General features: G+C 40.8%; 3 protein-coding genes across 14 annotated transcripts; 1 reads left to right on the top strand and 2 right to left on the bottom strand.

The window, feature by feature from the left end:
* Positions 1 to 2,408: 2,408 nt before the first annotated feature.
* LOC140781567 (uncharacterized) lies at positions 2,409 to 3,855 on the bottom strand. Its single transcript, XM_073127606.1, has one exon. The coding sequence runs from the start codon at positions 3,853 to 3,855 to the stop codon at positions 2,650 to 2,652; it is 1,206 nt and encodes a 401-aa protein (XP_072983707.1). The 3' UTR covers positions 2,409 to 2,649.
* A 1,058-nt stretch (positions 3,856 to 4,913) lies between these two features.
* Positions 4,914 to 9,465, bottom strand: LOC140781565 (protein ENDOPLASMIC RETICULUM-ARRESTED PEN3). 11 transcript variants are annotated; one of them, XM_073127604.1, is made up of 5 exons: positions 7,926 to 9,465; positions 7,615 to 7,687; positions 6,359 to 6,493; positions 5,337 to 5,482; positions 4,914 to 5,126 (listed from the first exon to the last, which is right to left on the bottom strand). In XM_073127604.1, the coding sequence occupies exon 1, from the start codon at positions 9,365 to 9,367 to the stop codon at positions 7,979 to 7,981; it is 1,389 nt and encodes a 462-aa protein (XP_072983705.1). In that variant the 5' UTR covers positions 9,368 to 9,465; the 3' UTR covers positions 4,914 to 5,126; positions 5,337 to 5,482; positions 6,359 to 6,493; positions 7,615 to 7,687; positions 7,926 to 7,978. The 11 variants fall into 11 exon arrangements, with proteins under 11 accessions (XP_072983705.1, XP_072983706.1, XP_072983701.1 ...); XM_073127605.1 differs by lacking the exon at positions 5,337 to 5,482; XM_073127600.1 differs by having other exon boundaries at positions 4,914 to 5,482.
* A 173-nt stretch (positions 9,466 to 9,638) lies between these two features.
* LOC140781564 (imidazole glycerol phosphate synthase hisHF, chloroplastic) lies at positions 9,639 to 17,889 on the top strand. Of its 2 annotated transcripts, none has more exons than XR_012107714.1 (19): positions 9,639 to 9,826; positions 9,958 to 10,040; positions 10,481 to 10,575; positions 11,201 to 11,304; positions 12,609 to 12,778; positions 12,876 to 12,990; positions 13,557 to 13,615; positions 13,760 to 13,795; positions 13,887 to 13,985; positions 14,274 to 14,336; positions 14,420 to 14,482; positions 14,582 to 14,664; positions 15,383 to 15,491; positions 15,567 to 15,620; positions 15,852 to 15,926; positions 16,054 to 16,091; positions 16,633 to 16,738; positions 16,964 to 17,130; positions 17,525 to 17,889. XR_012107714.1 is itself a non-coding variant. In XM_073127593.1 (19 exons), the coding sequence occupies exons 1-19, from the start codon at positions 9,673 to 9,675 to the stop codon at positions 17,582 to 17,584; spliced, it is 1,746 nt and encodes a 581-aa protein (XP_072983694.1). In that variant the 5' UTR covers positions 9,641 to 9,672; the 3' UTR covers positions 17,585 to 17,889. The 2 variants fall into 2 exon arrangements, 1 of the variants encoding a protein (XP_072983694.1); XM_073127593.1 differs by having other exon boundaries at positions 9,641 to 9,826; positions 15,852 to 15,939.
* The last annotated feature ends 605 nt before the right edge of the window (positions 17,890 to 18,494 follow it).

Genomic DNA, 18,494 nt, shown 5'->3' on the forward strand with positions numbered 1-18,494 from the left:
TGTTGGCATAATTCAAGAAGAGGTCCATTCAAATACTAATCCAATGAAGGCACGTCACGTATAACTCATACGTGACTTAACAACACAGGCCCGATCCATCCAGGTTAGCGTTGCCGTTATTCTTTTCTGTGGGCCATTGCTTGGGCTACGTGTAAGAGTAGAGGCATCCGAGGACGTGTCCCATCTTACCTGCATTGCAATACAGCCTTATTTTATCACTGCCATCGATCGGTTGACCTGAGCCAGGGGCTCCCCTGAGTTCCCTCCCGCTACCGCTTACCTACCATACATCTTATTATTTATTCGTTTATTCAACTAGATCCAATCGGTCCTCGGGAAAACTATTATCTGGAATTAAAGGCGGATCTACTTATCCAAGTCATAGGTAGTTGTGTCCAGGAAGGTAGCTAGCTAAGGGACGCTTATTTCGGACTGCAGTATACTTTTAAGAAAGCGGAATCTGAACGTTTGTTAGACTTTAATGAACTTAGCTACAGCAACCACAGTGATGGTAGTGAGTGGCCGCCTCGTGGGACGACGAAGCAGATTCGTCTACTTTTTATTAGCTCCCATCCACTTGAGTGAGAGTGCTCATGCAGATTCGATCACCAATATCATTTTCATCGTATAGCTCCCGTAATAAATGACTCATCAGCCATTCATTCTCATTTGTCTTTCACAAGTACACACTTGCTATAAAATTAAATTCATTCATGACGATGCAATTAAGTCCGTATAGGGAATTAGGGACGACCTCCCTTTACTTTGTGCAGCTCTTCCATTCCATCCGATCGTCGTTGTATCTTAGATTGACAGAGTTGGTCACGGTTATCCTCTTTTTTTACCCCTAAGTTCTCTCTCACGCTATACATTTCTCTCGTCGAATCAATGGACCACAACCCTACAAACCCTACAAACCCAACTAATTTTCTAATCTATTTGCGCTGCCTAGCTGGTGGTGCCTAGTCGTCATAAAAAGCAATTATCTAGCAAAACATAGAAGCGATGATACGTTCTTAATTAGTTGGTGTCGCTGAGGTGTATCGCTGGTGCGCCACTCGCGCTCCAAGGCCATCAGAGGCCGTGGGAACGAGTCCGGCCCAGAGCTGACTGAGCAGTCTCTGTAAAGGCCCATTATCAGGATATAATTCTAGAAGGCCCAGATACAAAGCCCAATGCTTCCAAACTCGACTAAATTAGGTCTTTCCGGCATCGTTAGGTCTTTCCTACTAGAAACATTAATCAAGCCAAACTCGACTAAATTAGGTTGATTATTATATAACAGTATAGTTTTAATACTAGTTTTGAGTTTATTAAGAACTATTAAATCTTCTTGGATCTTAGATCCAATAAATATTATAAAGTATATATAATTTGTAAAACCTTAAACCCGTCCCATTCCAAAAAGTTCTCACCTCTCTCATTCTCATGGTGTCGCCCCCAAATCCCCTTGTTGCCGTCGCCACCTTGCCCTCTGGTCAACCAGGTGTTGCCACGCGCCTAAACGGCTCCACAGGGATGACACACGGCTTGTGGGTGAAGGCGGTGAAGCCGTTCTTCCTCTCAATTAGCTTTCCAACTTCACACTAGCTTATCGACAAGAAACTGCTTGAGAGGGCTCCGATCGAGGCCGACGAAGCAAGCAGTCGTAAAATCGACGTGCACGGCAGTTTCATCTTGGATCTCTTTGACCTTATTCTCTGCGGTGTTCTCTAATGCATCTTCTTTGCCCCTGTCTTCTACCTTCTTCTTCTGCACTTCTTAAAAACCAAATCTGTCTCACGGTCCTCCTTTATATTGCCAAACACAATTTCTTCCTTAAAAAATTTAGGAACTAGAGAGAATGAAGACAAATGCATATCAAGAACTTCTTAATTCTCTGAGACAATAGCCAAAGAGATGGCAAAAAAACTTATTCTCTGGGACCTCAAGATTGTTTGGTTGGTCATCACAATTACTTTGATCATGGTAGAACCACTAAGATGAGAGTCCACTATTTCTAATATGTTCTCCTCCTCTTTGGCAGGCTCGGATTATGCTGTCTCACTGTACCTTTTGCTCTCTTTGAATTGGCTAACAAATTAGCATTAGCTCTACATGTCTAGGCGCCCATTTTCTTTTGTCCTTGTTCTTGGCATCCCCCACCTCCCTCTCCATGGTAGCTCTCGCCTCGAGATCATCCTTTTTCTCAGTTAAGATCTTATAGTTCTCCGGGAAGATGCATGATGCCACCTTCTTGCATGCCCGCTTCCTCGACTTTTTCCCACTTGTTTTGGACCTTACCCTTCAAGCTCGGCTCAATGATACCCCCTAGTTTGGTAGAACTCACATGTGATCATCGCCGCTCCATTATTGGAGCAAGGGGGAAATTCTAATGGCAATACACGTACTAATAAAACGCTCAAATCTGATTTGAAAAGTTTCTCAAATAAAAGAAGCCGATGCCTGCCAAAAAGACATCTCGATCGCTAGACACATTAAATAAAAACGATTAGATATTCAACCACGTGCTCTCGCTGAGACGAGAGCAGAAAAGAGCTAACAAGGACAGACTCGAAGAGGCACATGACAAGCAGCAGACTAGCACACGGAAATCAGAGACAGAAAGAAGCAAACCACGTGGAGAGCCTCTCTCTCCCCCCGTTCATTTCATGCCGTGTATATTATTACGAAACACGGCAGCACCGCCCTGGGATTGAATACCAACAGCTCCCCCTCCTCATCTTCTTCCTCCCCTTTCGCCCGCCAGTTTGGACTTCGGGCCCCACCTCGTCGTCCGGGGCCCACCGGGACCACCGAGTCGTAACCATATGAACCGGCCGCTCCCTTCTCTACCCCCTCCTCCAGTTCCTCCGCTCCGCCCCGAGCAACCCTCCCGGCGACGACGCGGCACACGACCATGGCCCTGCGCACGTGGAGGAAGGCGAACTCACGCTCCAGGTCCTCCGGAAGCGACACGTGGGCGCCCCAGCTGGAGGCGTGCGTAGCTATGCCATCCAGGTCGGCCTGCTTCCCCGCGAAGCCGTGCCGCACAATCCCGCACGTGCAGCAGTACGAGCTCCCGCACATCCCGCCGGCGCCGCTGAACGAGCACAGCGTCGTCGAGCAGTAGAACCTCAAACGTTCGTTCCCGTCTGCGATGCACCGCTCGTCCACACCGCCACCTTTGCGCTTCGCAGCCCTCAAGCGGACGACGTTGCGGTACTCTTCGAAGCGCGCGAGTGTACGCTGGGAGTTGTGGATCTTGAGGACGCGATGGACGGTGGGGGCCGACTTGCCCCTCCATCCCGATCGGAAGATGATGGTGACGATGTTCTTCCCGGAGTCACCGTCGGAAAGCTCGGAGAGGGAGTGCCTCATGGCCTGGTGGAGATCGAGTAGGTGGGGCTTCGTTAACACCTCGCCGCAGACCGAGCACGGGAAGATGTCGGTGCGGGTGGAGAAGGACATGTGCTGCTTCGTAGCGGTGGCGTCGGATACCGACGGCGATCTGACGTCATCCGGCGACATAGGAAGTGGACGTAGAGGGGACTGGGAGTAACCGGGTGGCGGAGTAGACGAGTGTTGTTGGGTTCGGGCGGCTTCGTCGGGTCTGTGGAAGGAGAAGAAGCTTTTGAGTAAAGAACCGATGGAGGAGACGCTGAGTAGGACGGTCTTGTGGTTGGTTTTTATGTCACTGGCAACCAGGGAGGGAGAGGAGGGAGAGATCTTTCTCCTCTTACTCCGAGGTGGATCTTGTCTGTCGGCATACTCCTCCGTCGGGCCTCGGGAGGAGCAGCAGAAGCTGAGGTGGAGACAAAAAAGAAAGAAGAGGGAGATGAAGCCACTGAAGAAGGACGATGCTGTAATCGCCATTGAATCATGGAGAAAGAAAGGAATATTTATAAGGACGCAGCAGAAAGAACTGAGAAAGGTTTGCTAGTTGCTCATAGAAGGGAGTGAGAGAGGAAGCTAGTGAATGGAGAGTGGAGGAATCCGGAAGAAGGGTGGGGGTTGGGGTTGGGGGTGGGGAACTGGGAAGAAAGGCACCTAGACCTGTCACGACTCACGAGGCAGGGAAAGGGGGCCATTGGGCGAGAATAAAGTAAGAGGGGTCGTCGGTGGGGGGTGACATATATATCAATATGTCGCCTTCGCTATCTCTAATCGCTGGCATGTCAAAAAGTAACTGTTCATGTGGACAACTCAACGGCAGCGTCTGATCACATCACGCTGGTGTCGACGTCCAAACAAAACGAGAGAGAGAGAAGCATGTAACGTCCGGTAAAACTGTTCCTTTTCCATTCCTGTATAATACATGTATTATGTATATATATAGCCCAATCATTCCTTTCCCTCTTAAACGTCGGCAGTACCCTCCTCCATCACCATAGACTCTATAGTTTTCTTTGTACCAACTACTAAAATTTAAGACTCAATACTAATCTCTCAATTTTCTCTTAATCTAAATAAACTTAAATTATATAATATTTTTAAAAATTATTCACAAAAACTGCCCCCAGAGCTCCGATTATTCTCTCACTTTTTAAGGATAAATTAGTATTTTTTTTTCTTCTCTCTTTCATAATTCACAAATTTAAACAAACTTTCCATCCCATATCCTAATTTAAAGTTTCTCAAGCAAAATAATTTAATTATAAATTTTAAATCAAATCTTAACTAATTAAAGCTCATATGCATCATAGAAATTTTTTAATCAATACTTATAGTTGACTTCTATCTCTCTAAATGATCCATTATTTTTAAGAAATATTGAATTGAACTGCGCTTAAATTTTGGGACAAACTTAACCTATTAGATAAATAATGTATGTAAAATAATAATTCTATCTCTTAAGTCTTAATAGGCTTAGAGATAGAATCTCATTCAACAATTTCTTAATTTGCATCAAATCATCACTTTAAAATTAAAGATTAAACAACTTTAGAGCTAACTATATCGGAAACTTGTAGAGTCTACATACTGGGGAGGAGACAGACGGACATGTATCGAAATTTAGAGTGCATACCATATAAAGGTAATTCTTTACTGAAAAGTGTGCTGCAATTGATTGTGTACCATCTCCTCGCAAGCTAGATACTGTGTGCAGCCACCCTTCCTTCTACTATTTGCAGAGAAATGTTATCCTGCCGGCGATCAATTAATATGTTAGTTGAAGAATAATAAAGTTTTAATGTAGTTCCTCCTAGAAAATTACTGTCCAGTAGTCAGTAAGCTAAAGTTGTTTCATGAAGAGCTGTATATACTAGCATCGACACTATTAAAATACTATTGATATATAAGCTTGAAGTACAGAAGCTAACGTGTTTAATTTCTTTATGAAAAACAATTGTTACCATGAGGGATCAGGAAAGAAGGAAAAAAGATCGGCTCTGAGGCCACCATGATGAAGAAAGCAAGTTAATCTACAGTCTCAGAAAGCAAGAAAACTAATACGCTCCATTATGTGCCACGTAAATCCCAGAATTTCCTTCTCTGTTTCCTACAGAGGAACAGTTAGATATGTAACATAATGAAACACAAGAATGTGCAAAAGAAATAAAAGTACCCGAAAAAAAAGAGACTAATAGGAACATCTGAAGATCACCCCTTAACACTGCTTGCAACCAAAGACTTGCAGCAAACACATTGAGACATTAAGATCTCTGCTCACTATGACCTCTCAAAGTTAGATGCCACTATATCCAATCTCATGTATCCTTCCTGTCGACAGGTTTTCTCAGCATCCCCCAGTAGTTGCTAGGTGACATCAGGTATAAATTTATCTAATTAACAACAGCCAGAAGGCTTTTAAAAGAAGAAAATAAGAATATCTAGCAATTAGATAAATCCTAACCAAACTCAACCACTCCTCCAAAAATTGAATTGTTCATTCTTATACATTTCCATCCAGGAGCAATCTACTATGAGAATGTTTTCTTTTAATTATTTTCTATACTGATTAGTCCGAATACCTAGGCGGATACAAACATGAAATGACCCACTGCTACTATGCATGTTGTGGATAGCAATATTTGTTCACCGATCAGTACGACATTATATCCTAAAAAGAGTCAATATGACTATGTTTCTGTTATGGATAGTTGAATAACAATTTAGCATTTCACTTGAAAAGAAAATTACAGTCTAGCAATGAAAATAACTGCGAATTTCCAACATATTGCCTCCTGACATTTAACCCAGATAGGAGGACCATCAGTTACATTTGCAACAAGTAACGCTGCGGCATTTGCACAATTCCTGCAATATCAGTGGCTGGTGGCACAATTCATAATGTGTATAAATACATCAGAAAACTAAAATCAACGAACAAACTATATTATTAAAGTCTACAAGTAATGAGTTCGACCATACAAACCTGTTTTCAGTCACATAATCTCGAATAGATGTGGGCATGTAATTCCACAAGATAAGACTTGCGGAATTATGCTGCCTTCCCATCCATCCGACAGACCACAAGCCTCCAAACCTATAATTTTCTGTGTTGCTGTCCCTGCATAAGTGTTCTCCATATCAAGGAATAAATCCTGATGAAATCTAGCATCTTGGAAAGGAGAAAAATGGCTAAATAGCTTTGCAATTATTGGATTTTTCATCTTAGTCAACAATTATCTGATTTTAACAGAAAAGGGCATTTAAAGAAACTTAGGTTTGTGAGAATTTGATGTGCAAGATTAATACACAACAGTGACAATGAAATACCAAAGGAATTTGACAACTTGAGGATTTGGTCAAGGCCAGTCAGTTTGTTTACAAAAAATTATGAAAGGTTAACAGCTTAATAATTGAAATAGAACTTGGAGAAACATAAAAATATATCTAGCCAACATATGCGAGGCACAAACCCCACCATTGTTGTAGGTGCACTATGCCACATGATGAAAGCAAGTTTTACAGATGAGCAAGGAAATATGACATTGTCATCAATAGAAACGAAAGCATCTGTCCTCAAGTCCTTTATTTCTTTCAACCTATTGTTGAGGCTGTCTTCTAGATTCAAGTCAAATCTTAGTTCAACATCATTTCCAAATTGGGAGTTTGATTTTGCAGTCATTAGACCATCATGTGGAGAATCTCTCAGTGGATCAGGCTCGTTCCATACAATGTGAAGAATCAAGGCTGACACATGAAGCATAATGAACAACAGATTGCTTCAGAAGGTCCTTTATGATACAAAGGGCATCACTTATGGTTCAGAAGAAACAGGGGAAAAAAAGAAACCCAACAAGATGCTCAAGACTGGACAAATTTCAAAAGTGATGACTAACACAATCAAATTGACCTTCTTAATCTGGAAAAGTTTAGTCTTGCCTTAGGCCTTCCGTGCATTGTTCGTGGTTGTCCACATCCAAAGAGAAAGCATATCAACTGGATGTACTTTTTTAGGGTGGATGTAGTCATCTAGTCATCTCAATCCAAGCAAATATCTACCACAATTTTCATACTGATCATTGAAGATTCAAGAAATTTAAATGCCCTTGTTTTTTATGTGGCATACATATGGGAAAATCTCCTTTCTTTCTTTTTTTTTAAATGGGCATACATGTGTGAACCTACATATACACATGCTACTCTCACAGAAATGGAAATGTTAAGATGACTTCGAAGTGATACCTGTAGGGCGGGCATAGTCTGTTGGCTAGAACCGTTAATGAGCTATTAAGAATTGAAGCAATCACCCAGCAAGCTACAATGTATGCAGAGGGAGGGAAATCAAAAAGAATTGGCCGATCAAGAACAAGACAGAGTGAGACACAATTAGCTACACCACACCATCCTAGAGAATGGAAGATTGTGGTTTCACTCCTACCAAATTTGGTGCTTCCTTCTAATTCAACGTAAATGAATTCTTCTGCATTGAAAAAAGAAAAAGAAATAGAAAATTGTGTGGGTTTCACTCCTACTAAATTTGGTTCCAAACGAACCTGAAAGGGGGGCTCTTTAATTAATCTTTGCAACACTCTGAAAGCTGTCGTGGCTACAGGAGAGAAATGGTGCCCGACAATTCGGAGCTCTCCCAGACTTGGATCCCCTCCACCCCTTCCCTGCTCACAAACAGCCGATCCCCTCCACCTTCCATCCTCCGTATCAATCCCAGCTTCGCATCCTCCTCTGTATCCACAAAATTCCTCCGATACCTCCGTTCCTCCTCCCCTTGTTCATCATCCAATTTCGACCACACCTCCAATCCCGTCGCCCGGCTCACAAACACCTGCCCCTTGTAGCAGCGCAACACGCTGTTCTCACCCCCACCTGCACTCCTCAGCGCCGGGCTCCTCTCCTCCAGGTATACCCACGGGTCAAAGCCTTCTCCAAGCCGCCTCAGGTCAGCCACTCCGACATCCCCGGATTTCCAGCACACCTTATAGATTAAACCCTCCTTTCCATCCACGTCAGCGTCCGCGAACGAGTCCCCGAACCGGCTACTACGCCCGGTTCCTCCGGGTTCGCTCGTCTCCCACACCGCCTCCCCCGATCTCGGATCCCATAGCCTCATGTACCCGGAGTACCCGAACGCTCCCGAGCTCACGGACACCACGAACAGCAATCCCAACCCAGGCACGTGCACCACCTTCCCTGGCGCCGCAGACTTTGCTGCGCCCCCGCTCTGCCGCCCGATTTCTGACACCGGTTGCAGTGTTTCCCGGTCCACTGCAAGGATGCAGTTCTCTCGGTGCAAGCACTCGAACGACGCGAACAGCGGATCGCTTCTGCTGTCGCCGCCGGCGATCGCAGTGACGCGTGCCTTGTAGATACGGGGATCCGAGGGATCGGACCAGTGGACCGTCCCCACGTGGCAGGCACCCGAAACGTCGTAGAAGTGGAGGCCGGGGTAGTCCAGCGAGCCGATTGCGGCGAGCTCCTCCGGCCACGCGCGGCGGAGGGAGCTGATCTCTTCCAGGTGAGTCCGCACAGTGCCGGCGTGGGTGAGATTCCAGCCGTAGGCGGAGATCTGGCCGCTGTGCGCGATCCATATGGATCCATCAGTTCCAGCGCAGTGGGCAGTGGGGACCGCGTCAGAGGCTGGGACGATGGTGGTGGAAAGGGTGGCGTCGAAACCGAGGAGCGGGGGCGGGGCCAGGGCGGAGCGGATGCGGGACTCGATGCCATAGTAGAGGGCTTCGTCGACGAGGTCCTGGGTGTGGAATTGGCGCGCGGAGGAGGGGAGGCGGCCGGAACGGAGGAGGGTGAGAAGGACGGAGAAGAGTTCCGGATCACGGTCCACAAAGGTGGAAGGATTCGATGCTGCAGGTATAGAAAGAGCGGCGAGGAGCGATTCAGGACCGGCGGATTGGAGGGTAGTTGCGGTGGTCTCGAAGAGCTTGCCGCCGATGTTGAGGTTGATCCGGTCGTTGGATTCTTCCATATCTAGACAGGAGTGAGGCCGAGAAAGCCGATGAGGGTGGGGCGGATTACCTTTTGGGGGAAGGTTTGTTGTCGAGTTGTCACCAACTGGGTATACAAGTATATTGATCCCATGAGCATGACCCAGGCCCAATATAATGTCTAACATTACAGTGAACGAACCCAAAACCTAATTGGTCAGGAAATTTTGGGCCGGGCCTAAGCGCCGACGCACGGAAGAGTAATACTAACGACTTCTGGGCCGGGCTAGATTATATTAAGCGTCTCACGTAGTCTCTTCTTCCCCTCCTACTTGCTGGTCTGGCAATGGAGGCGCCGCCGTCTGCAAGTGCTTCTCACCTTCGACCTTCTTCTGGACTCTCTCATCTCTCTTACGCTCATGCAACACGGAGTCCCAGAAAGCTCCATTTCGCCCGAAGGAAGCATCACTCGGTTCGCGCCTCCTCTTCCTACGACGACAGTAAGAACGCAGAATCGCCCTCACTTTCACGCCTCTGGTTTTTTTAGCGTCATTTGTATCTCTGGCTTTTCCATGATTATTTTCGCATCTCTAGTTTTGAACTCGTGAATGATCCTGTTACTGTTATTTAGCGGTTACTCTGCTCGATTACGGTGCTGGAAATGTTCGCAGCGTGCGTAATGCCATTCGCCATCTAGGGTTCAATATCAAAGATGTAAGCATTTCTTGTTTCCTCATCTTACCTGTCGCATTTCTTCTTTTTATTGTAATCCTGTTAATTCCTTTCAACTGCATTCTTTATTATCATATGCGTATACACAAATGGTTTGATCTTTCCGGTTATTTTGATGCCAAAAGTGCCTCGTGTAGTAACTATGACATCAGGCAAAGGTGATGCTTGATGTCTATGAAAATGCAACCTGCCTGGGTTAGAGCTGTTTTAGGAGCTTCCTTTTCTATAAAAATACTGATTTTAGGGTTAAATCACACAAATTTTACAAATAAATTGTGTGAACCTTCTAATATGTAATATTACCATGAGAGATAGACATGATGCTTTTATATGTATAAACTCTTGACTTTCCAAATGCTAGTTATGTGATTGTGAAATAAACAGATTGTTCTTGACCTGTTGCAAATTGTGTTCTTTGCTAGGTTAAAAGACCAGAGGATATTCTCAGTGCAAATCGTCTTGTTTTTCCTGGAGTTGGGGCCTTTGCAGCAGCAATGCAAGTGCTAAATCAGAATGGGTATGCCTCTATGCTCTATATGCATGTTATTTACTCCTCTATTTAAAGTTTTTCCTTGTTATCATTGCAAGTTGTCCTGTTTTCTTGCTAATCTTACCTTTGAATATGGACCTGCTGAGCTGATTAGGCAATGAAGAAAATTTTGACTTAGCAAATTTACGTTTTTTTAGATGAATTCTTAATGTTTGTCATTGTCATCACTTTATCTGTCCAGTAGTTATTAACATGGCTTCTAAAATTACTTGTAACATTTTAACATTTTTCATTTTTATAGGAAGTAGCAAATAAATATTTGTAATCCTAATTAAACTGTTCCATTTGTGGTTATTCTTAGCATTTTGAAATGATGTCTTGAGGGCTATGATTCATTTCCGCTTTCTCTGTTTTCCTTTTTTTCAGCTGACATTCATGTTTTTCGTGGCTTTACTATTAATCAATAATCGGTGGTTCATTATTGTTAGTCCCTCTATGTAATTAGTGTTAACTGTCTTTTTAAGTTAGCAATAAGAGGTTTGCCTTCAAAGTGCTTGCATGCATGTAGAAAAGTGTGCCCTTTATTATCCAAATGATGTCAATTCCTTCTTTACCTTGTTCAGCATACAAGTTCTGTTTATTGCTATTGCAGGATGGCAGAGGCTCTCCATACGTACATACAGAAGGATCGCCCCTTTTTGGGCATCTGTCTTGGGCTCCAATTGCTTTTTGAGTCCAGCGAGGAGAATGGCCCAGGTGATGTCCTTTGTGCAACCCTTGTCCACTTTGCAAATATGTTACTTGATAGTAAAATGTAACAGAAAATATTTAGGGATTACATAACTTAACAACGATAATTAGCTTACTGATTCATGTTAGAATTTAGTAATGAAATAGGTGGATAGGACCTTCTTGAATTACAATACTCAATTGAAGTATTACCGATATAAGATTGAAATCCTCCTCTTTAATTTATCTGTGGAAAGGGGGAAAGTTTGTCGGGTTTTGTTTTCCATTGTTTCTTAATAATTAATAGGCCATGGAGGAACTAATTAATGGCTATTGAGTACTGATGTTGCTTCTCACGATAAGCTTCTCAAATTGACGATTATCTTTTGTCATTTTTGTCTATAATGCAGTTTCTTACGTAAGTTCACAAGTTAACAGTACTTTGAAATTTCCTTCCAGTTTGTTTTAGTAAAAGTAATCAATATTTGATATATGTATGTTTGAACATTTTTTCAAATAACTTAACTTCTCACTTAGGTTGGGGATGGTATGCCATTTATTAGTTTTTTCAGTGTTTGAGATAACAAAGTATGAAGCTTCTCATCTTTCCTTTGGGCACCTTTCAAATATTTTATTCTGTGACCCAATTTTCTTCACAGAAACTTCACCTGTACAATACATCATGTAACAAATGTCCATGTTGGAATAAAATTGTAAAGATTCCATTTTCAAAGCACGTGCCTGCTCATATATCTTCTTACTTTAAGCATGTCAAAACATCCAAATCTTTAATTATTTGATGTTGACCATTCGCCACATTGCTAGTTAATGTGCTCTATCTTGCATTTTTCTGAGACTTATTTTTTATGTCTTGGTACTGTTTCTGGATCCTCAGCTGCTAATTTATCTGAAAGTAAAAGTATGGTGATTTTGTGCAGGTGCAACATTACTTAGTTTTATTGTAATGTTATGTTTCTCTTCTCTGGAGCCTCTGTTTTTGCTAACCAAAGGATTATCCACCACTGTAAATCAGCACGTAATGATAATTGTTATGTGACATAGGCCACATAACTAAATGTTGTTTACTTCATAGCTGCTATCATTTCAATCTTTTCTGATTCTGATTAAAGACTAAGCACCACTGAAATATACACACCATAATAATTACTATATGTGATATATAATTAGCTGCTAAAAAGTTGTTGGAGATATACAGCTTTGACCCTTCTTCATAAAATTATATCTATATATTTGCAGCAAGTATGAATGTCATCTGTTGTTTCTTGCTTCTTTAGAATCCTGCATTGACAGATATAATATATGCTTCACAGTAAAAGGTCTTGGTGTGATACCTGGTATAGTTGGACGGTTTGACTCTTCAAATGGTCTCATAGTACCTCATATTGGCTGGAATGCTGTGCAAATCACCAAAGAATCAGGGATTTTGAATGGCATTGAAGGCCACCATGTCTATTTTGTTCACTCATATCGTGCCTTGCCTGTATGTTCAGTTAACGATTTCTCTCATCATATGTTATCCCTATAACCTGATTTCATGTAGTTATTGGACCAAAATCATTTTTCTTTATTTTTCTTAGTCAGATGCTAATAAAGACTGGGTTTCATCAGTATGCAATTATGGTGGTAGTTTTATATCTTCTATAGCAAGGGGAAACATACAAGCTGTTCAGTTTCATCCAGAAAAGAGTGGAGGTAATGTTGTTTGAACATATTGTGGCTTAAATAATATTGATAGAAGTAACTACAAAAAGATACGACCATTTGGATTTAAGAAATGAGAAAACCTTAGTTCCAATAGGCTGCAGTGATGCATCATCAATAAATAATAGTCTATTATTTGGTTAATGCTCATCTTTTGGCTATACAATAGCACTGTATCTATTCTGTTTTATTTTAATATCTTCATATTTTCCTTGTTATCCTATTGCCTAATGGTCATTGATCTCCAATCTAGGGAAGATTGATTGACATTTTTCTTGGAGAAAACTATGCAGTGGTGGTATGATTTCTGCATATTGAAATGCGTTCCTGAATATCTGATGCTTGGAAAGTTGAAGTATCTTTAAGTAGTTTCCATCTTAGCTCAATGGAATAACAAAATATAATAAATGAAAAATATGCATGTAATGTGGCCTGATAATTCTTCTGTAGAAATATATGCCTTCTTCTTCTAATCCCTATTTTGGCAGAGCACTTCCTTTTGTTATTATACTTCATTTTGAACTTAAGATGTAACTGGACCACATTGGATTTTCCAGTTGTAGGGCTATCTATACTACAAAACTTCCTCAAGCCACCTCTCTCTTCGAGGAGAAAGGTACTCTTTCGATTCTTCGATATAATCGTATCTTTTCTTTAGTTTTTATCACTTGTTTTTGACAGCCGACCCAATCTCTCTGGAGAAGGCTTGGAGGATGATCTTGTTTTGGCAATGTAACAACTATATTTCTCTTTTATGTAGACAACTTATGGAAAAGCATCCAAACTTGCCAAGAGAGTAAGATTGTCTATGCTTTGTCTAACATAAATTATGAAATATTGAAATCCTCTTTTACTCTTATTGGTTTAGTCTCTTTAATGCCTCCTAGGTAATAGCATGCCTTGATGTGAGGACGAATGATAAAGGGGATCTGGTGGTGACAAAAGGGGACCAGTATGACGTAAGAGATCATACCGATCAAAATGAGGTATCCTAGCTCAGTTTATCCCCAAAGAATTAACTAGACATCACTGTGATTAAGAAAGTTAATAGTAATTCACTGACAATCACCTCCCTTACAAGAATAGTATTAAGAATTCTGAGCTCCTTTGGCTTTTCCTCAGGAAGCTACTTCCTTTTGGAAGTGCAATCTATCAGCATCCCATGCATCAGTTAAAAAAAGTTCTACTCCTATTCTTTCATTTTTAGTGCACATTTAGAAATTAGACTTATACCCCATTATGTTCTTAAATGCGCAAAGTTTGTGTGTCAATAGGTAAGAAACCTTGGGAAACCAGTGGAGCTGGCGAGTCAGTATTACAAGGATGGTGCTGATGAGGTATATATAAAATTCATAGTAAAGAGTCATATACTTGCATTCGAGGCGAGAAGTGACACTAGTGATTAATAATGACATTTCAGGTTAGTTTTTTGAACATAACAGGGTTCCGAGACTTCCCCTTGGGAGACTTGCCAATGTTACAGGTTCTACACACTTATCCCTTAATATGACACCTTCAAAGTTGAAATATGTCTCACTAATCACATCTCTTCTGAATTAACTTATGAGATGTTATTTTATAGGTGTTGCGCAGCACGTCTGAAAATGTTTTTGTACCACTTACAGTTGGTGGTGGTATAAGAGATTTCACAGATGCAAATGGGAGGTTAGTTTTTTTAGTTTCCTTCGTCAACATTTCCTGAAGTGGTTTGTGAGATAAAAAGCAGAAGTTTCTTGTTTGATGCTTGCATCTGTCTGTATGACAATGGTTTGCTATGTCCTCTATTGATCATGAACAATTTTCTTTTTTACTACTCTCGTACTGCAAAATACAATTTTACTTCCTCTTGCTAAATTAGCCATTTCAGTTGTTTGTCTTATATAGATTTTAGTTGGATAAGAGATATTATACTGTATAGTAAATATTCAATGATTTCAATCCAAGAAGGGTCTGCATTATGGCATATCTGATCATTACCTTGCTGCACGGCTTGTCCAACTTCTGATTTTTGGGGGAAGAAAATCATTTGTACCATTTTAGATGCCTGCAGACAGCACCATTTTATTTTAGGATTCAAACAGGTGAGTCTTAGAACCTTAGTAATGCCAAAGAACATAACATGGTGTTGCATGCACTTCTTTTGTCCACTCGGACACGGCAATGCAAATATTAATTCAGTTGGTCAAAGTGCATAAATACTGTAGGAACTCATGTACATATCAATATGCTGAAATTGAAAGCTATTTGTACTCTGGAGCATTGTCTCTCTGAAAGTTCAACATTGATTACTTACGATTGTTTCATTGTCTCTTTTAGTTTTGTTAGATTCTACCAAAAACATCACCATCAACTGGTAGACTCTTCTATGCTTATTCTTCCTTAGGTACTATTCAAGTTTGGAAGTAGCATCAGAATATTTCAGGTCTGGTGCAGATAAGGTTTCAATTGGAAGTGATGCAGTTTTTGCTGCAGAAGAATATTTAAGAACAGGGGTATGCACTTGATTTCTGCCTTTGCATGAAAGGTAGTTTTTTCTTAACTTTCTAACTATCTTCTCTACACTTCAGGTAAAGACTGGAAAAAGCAGCTTAGAGCAGATTTCTCAAGTTTATGGAAATCAGGTCTTTACTAACATGTGAAATAACTCGGTCTTAATTTGCTATTTCTTTATCTTAGTTGTACTTATATAATTAAATTTAACCTAAAAGGCAACATATATCTCTGAAGCAGCATTAATTTCAGTATTAGAAACAATATGCAGAATAAACCTGCACTTTTCTACTTTAGGCAGACAACTTGTTGGTTGTACCATTAGTTGGTGGTGGTAATAGTAATATTTGTATTCTTGGCAGGCAGTAGTTGTAAGTATCGATCCTCGAAGAATTTACCTCGCAAGTCCTGGTGATGTCAAATTTAAGACTGTAAAAGTGAGCACTCCAGGTACCATTTCATTGCTATCAAGCTTACTCATCTGGTCTATATGTGTCATCTCATCATTCTTCTATGTTCTTTGAAACATTGTACAACCACCTTACTCTTTTTTGCTGATTTTAGGCCCACTGGGGGAAGAATATGCTTGGTACCAATGCACAGTATGCTCTTCTTTTCTTCCTTGTTCCCTTTTGGATATTGAAGTAGCATCATTTAGTTATCTGAAGTTGTTCTTAATTTTGGTTACCTGTAAATTGCTTCACTTTTTATTATCAGCTATGCATATACTTGTGCAAGTGGATAACATAGTATAACTGTTGCATGCATGAATCCTTTTGTATCGTTGAGCACTAAAATTCACCAGGAGAACATCTAGATATACACAAGAGTAAATGGACTAAATTGAGTGTTGTTATAGTAACTCCTTTTGTTGTTCCAGTAATGTTCTTGGAGTGGAGAACTGAAAAATTGTTTTCAGCACAAAGGCGAAAAGTTTGGTTCTCGAGTGCTATATGCTTAAACTGCATTAGTTTTCACCAGTGTACATGCTTAGTAAATGTGGGATCGATCACCTCAAGTTAATTTTTCCTGTGTCCATTTAAAGTCATACATATGAAATCTTCATTATATGATGAATATTGAATCGTCATAGGGTGAAGGTGCACTTTTATGACCTTTAACATTGTTTCTTTCTCTTTGTAGGTCAATGGTGGTCGCGAGGGTCGGCCTATAGGAGCTTATGAGCTTGCAAAAGCTGTAGAAGAATTGGGAGCTGGAGAAATACTACTTAATTGCATTGATTGTGATGGTACGTTGATCCCAATGTACTTACGTCAAGTAATTCTCTAGTCAGAGGTTTTTAAAATGGTATATGTGCAAAAACCTTTTTAAGTATACCAATCAGTAACAGATGCAACAAAAAAGTATGACACCCTTGCATTTTGAGTGCTCTTTTGATTGTTGTAGAATGATAAATTTTCTTTCAAAGTTGATAGAAAAGATATAGCCAAAGGTTTTTTTGTTATTTTCACAGGTCAGGGACAAGGGTTCGACATAGACTTGATCGAGCTGGTATCAGATGCTGTTACAGTCCCTGTAATTGCAAGCAGTGGAGCTGGTGCTGTGGAACACTTTTCTGAAGTCTTTCAGAAAACAAGTGCTTCAGCAGCTCTTGCTGCAGGGATTTTCCATCGCAAGGAGGTATTTATGAGAAATTCGTTTTGTATCCATGATTTATATGGCAGTTCAATAGTTTACAGTGCACTACCTTCGTATGACAAGATTCCACTATCATTTGACATATATTTCGCAAGTGTAGGTAGGTAGGTCTTTGTGCCACTTTATGTGGTGTCTGGAGCGTGAATCCTTTGGTATATGGGTTTTCATTCAGTTGTTGCTACTCTAATGACATTTAGTTATTGCTACTATAATGATCTTGTCTTGTTTAAGAACTACCGAGTGCAAGCAATGGTCATTCTGTTGAGGCCACTATCGATAAAAATATGTTTTTTATTGTTAAAATTATTACTGAACATTTTTTACTCCCTCAAGAGAGCGAGCAATAGCCATTCTGACTTCTACTTTGGTGGTTTAGGTTCCAATTCTATCGGTGAAAGAGCATTTGCTACATGATGATATAGAGGTCAGACTGTAATCAAATTGGAGAAAGGCATCCAAGTTGTCTAAACTATCATTTGCAGGAGTCTTCTTGTACCTTTCTCCGTGGAAATTTCCGTTGAAGTATGCCACATTCCCATGAACTTATTTATGGCCAGAATTCTGAAATTTCTAGAGCAGTGCCCTCGCACAATGTTGAGATCTCTCTTTCTGTGGTTGTTGTAGCTCTACATCGACCTTGTTGATTATCTCAAATAAAAAACCGGTTTTGCAAATAATTATGTGAAGACAGGAGAGAATGTATTGAAAGTTCTCATTCATATGTCTCCCTTTCTTCTTCTATTAATTTCTACATAGATCATTGAATGGAAATATTTAAAAGTAGTTTGATTCAATGACTTATGTGAGAAAAAAAATAATCCCCTAACACTTATTAATTTATTCAGTAATTTTTAATTATTTTTTTATATAAATTGTTGGACTTGACAGTGAATAAAATGTTTTGACATGTGACTTAATATAGTGAAAAACTCTATTTAGACAACCAACTAAGTCGGTAGCAGTCATTATGTCGAAAAGATATTATATAGATATAGTTTAAGTTACCCAATCTGTAGTTGGTAGAAACGATGGTTCGTTCATTCGAGTGGAGGCAACGAGGAATCTCCGGCATAAATATACTGAAGGTCCAAATCTATCCCCAGACTCCACAGCCACAGCCATAGCCATAATTGGTCCGGCTGCAGGAAATATCTTGGTGGTCATGTGAAGAGCTCATTTCATAATTTACGCCCAATAATTAATGGGGGACAAATACTCATAATATTATGTAGATTATGTAACCATCAACAGCCATCTGTGATATTTACATCATGTATGTATAGTAAATGTGGTCATCATAATTAATAAACTCCGTCATCATTTCATGTCGCCAGATTTGGCCCAAT

This window comes from Typha latifolia, chromosome 2 (assembly GCF_019914945.1).
Source record: "Typha latifolia isolate L0001 chromosome 2, TyphaL0001v2, whole genome shotgun sequence".
In the NCBI taxonomy this organism is placed as follows: Eukaryota; Viridiplantae; Streptophyta; class Magnoliopsida; order Poales; family Typhaceae; genus Typha; species Typha latifolia.

Bases quoted from the DNA above. Each gene is read 5' to 3' on its own strand.
- LOC140781565 (XM_073127605.1), bottom strand. From the start codon at position 9,367: ATGGAAGAATCCAACGACCGGATCAACCTCAACATCGGCGGCAAGCTC.
- LOC140781567 (XM_073127606.1), bottom strand. From the start codon at position 3,855: ATGGCGATTACAGCATCGTCCTTCTTCAGTGGCTTCATCTCCCTCTTC.
- LOC140781564 (XM_073127593.1), top strand. From the start codon at position 9,673: ATGGAGGCGCCGCCGTCTGCAAGTGCTTCTCACCTTCGACCTTCTTCT. The intron at 12,779-12,875 runs GTATGTTCAGTT...TATTTTTCTTAG, and splicing joins ACTCATATCGTGCCTTGCCT to TCAGATGCTAATAAAGACTG. The intron at 13,616-13,759 runs GTACTCTTTCGA...TCTTTTATGTAG, and splicing joins CTCTCTCTTCGAGGAGAAAG to ACAACTTATGGAAAAGCATC.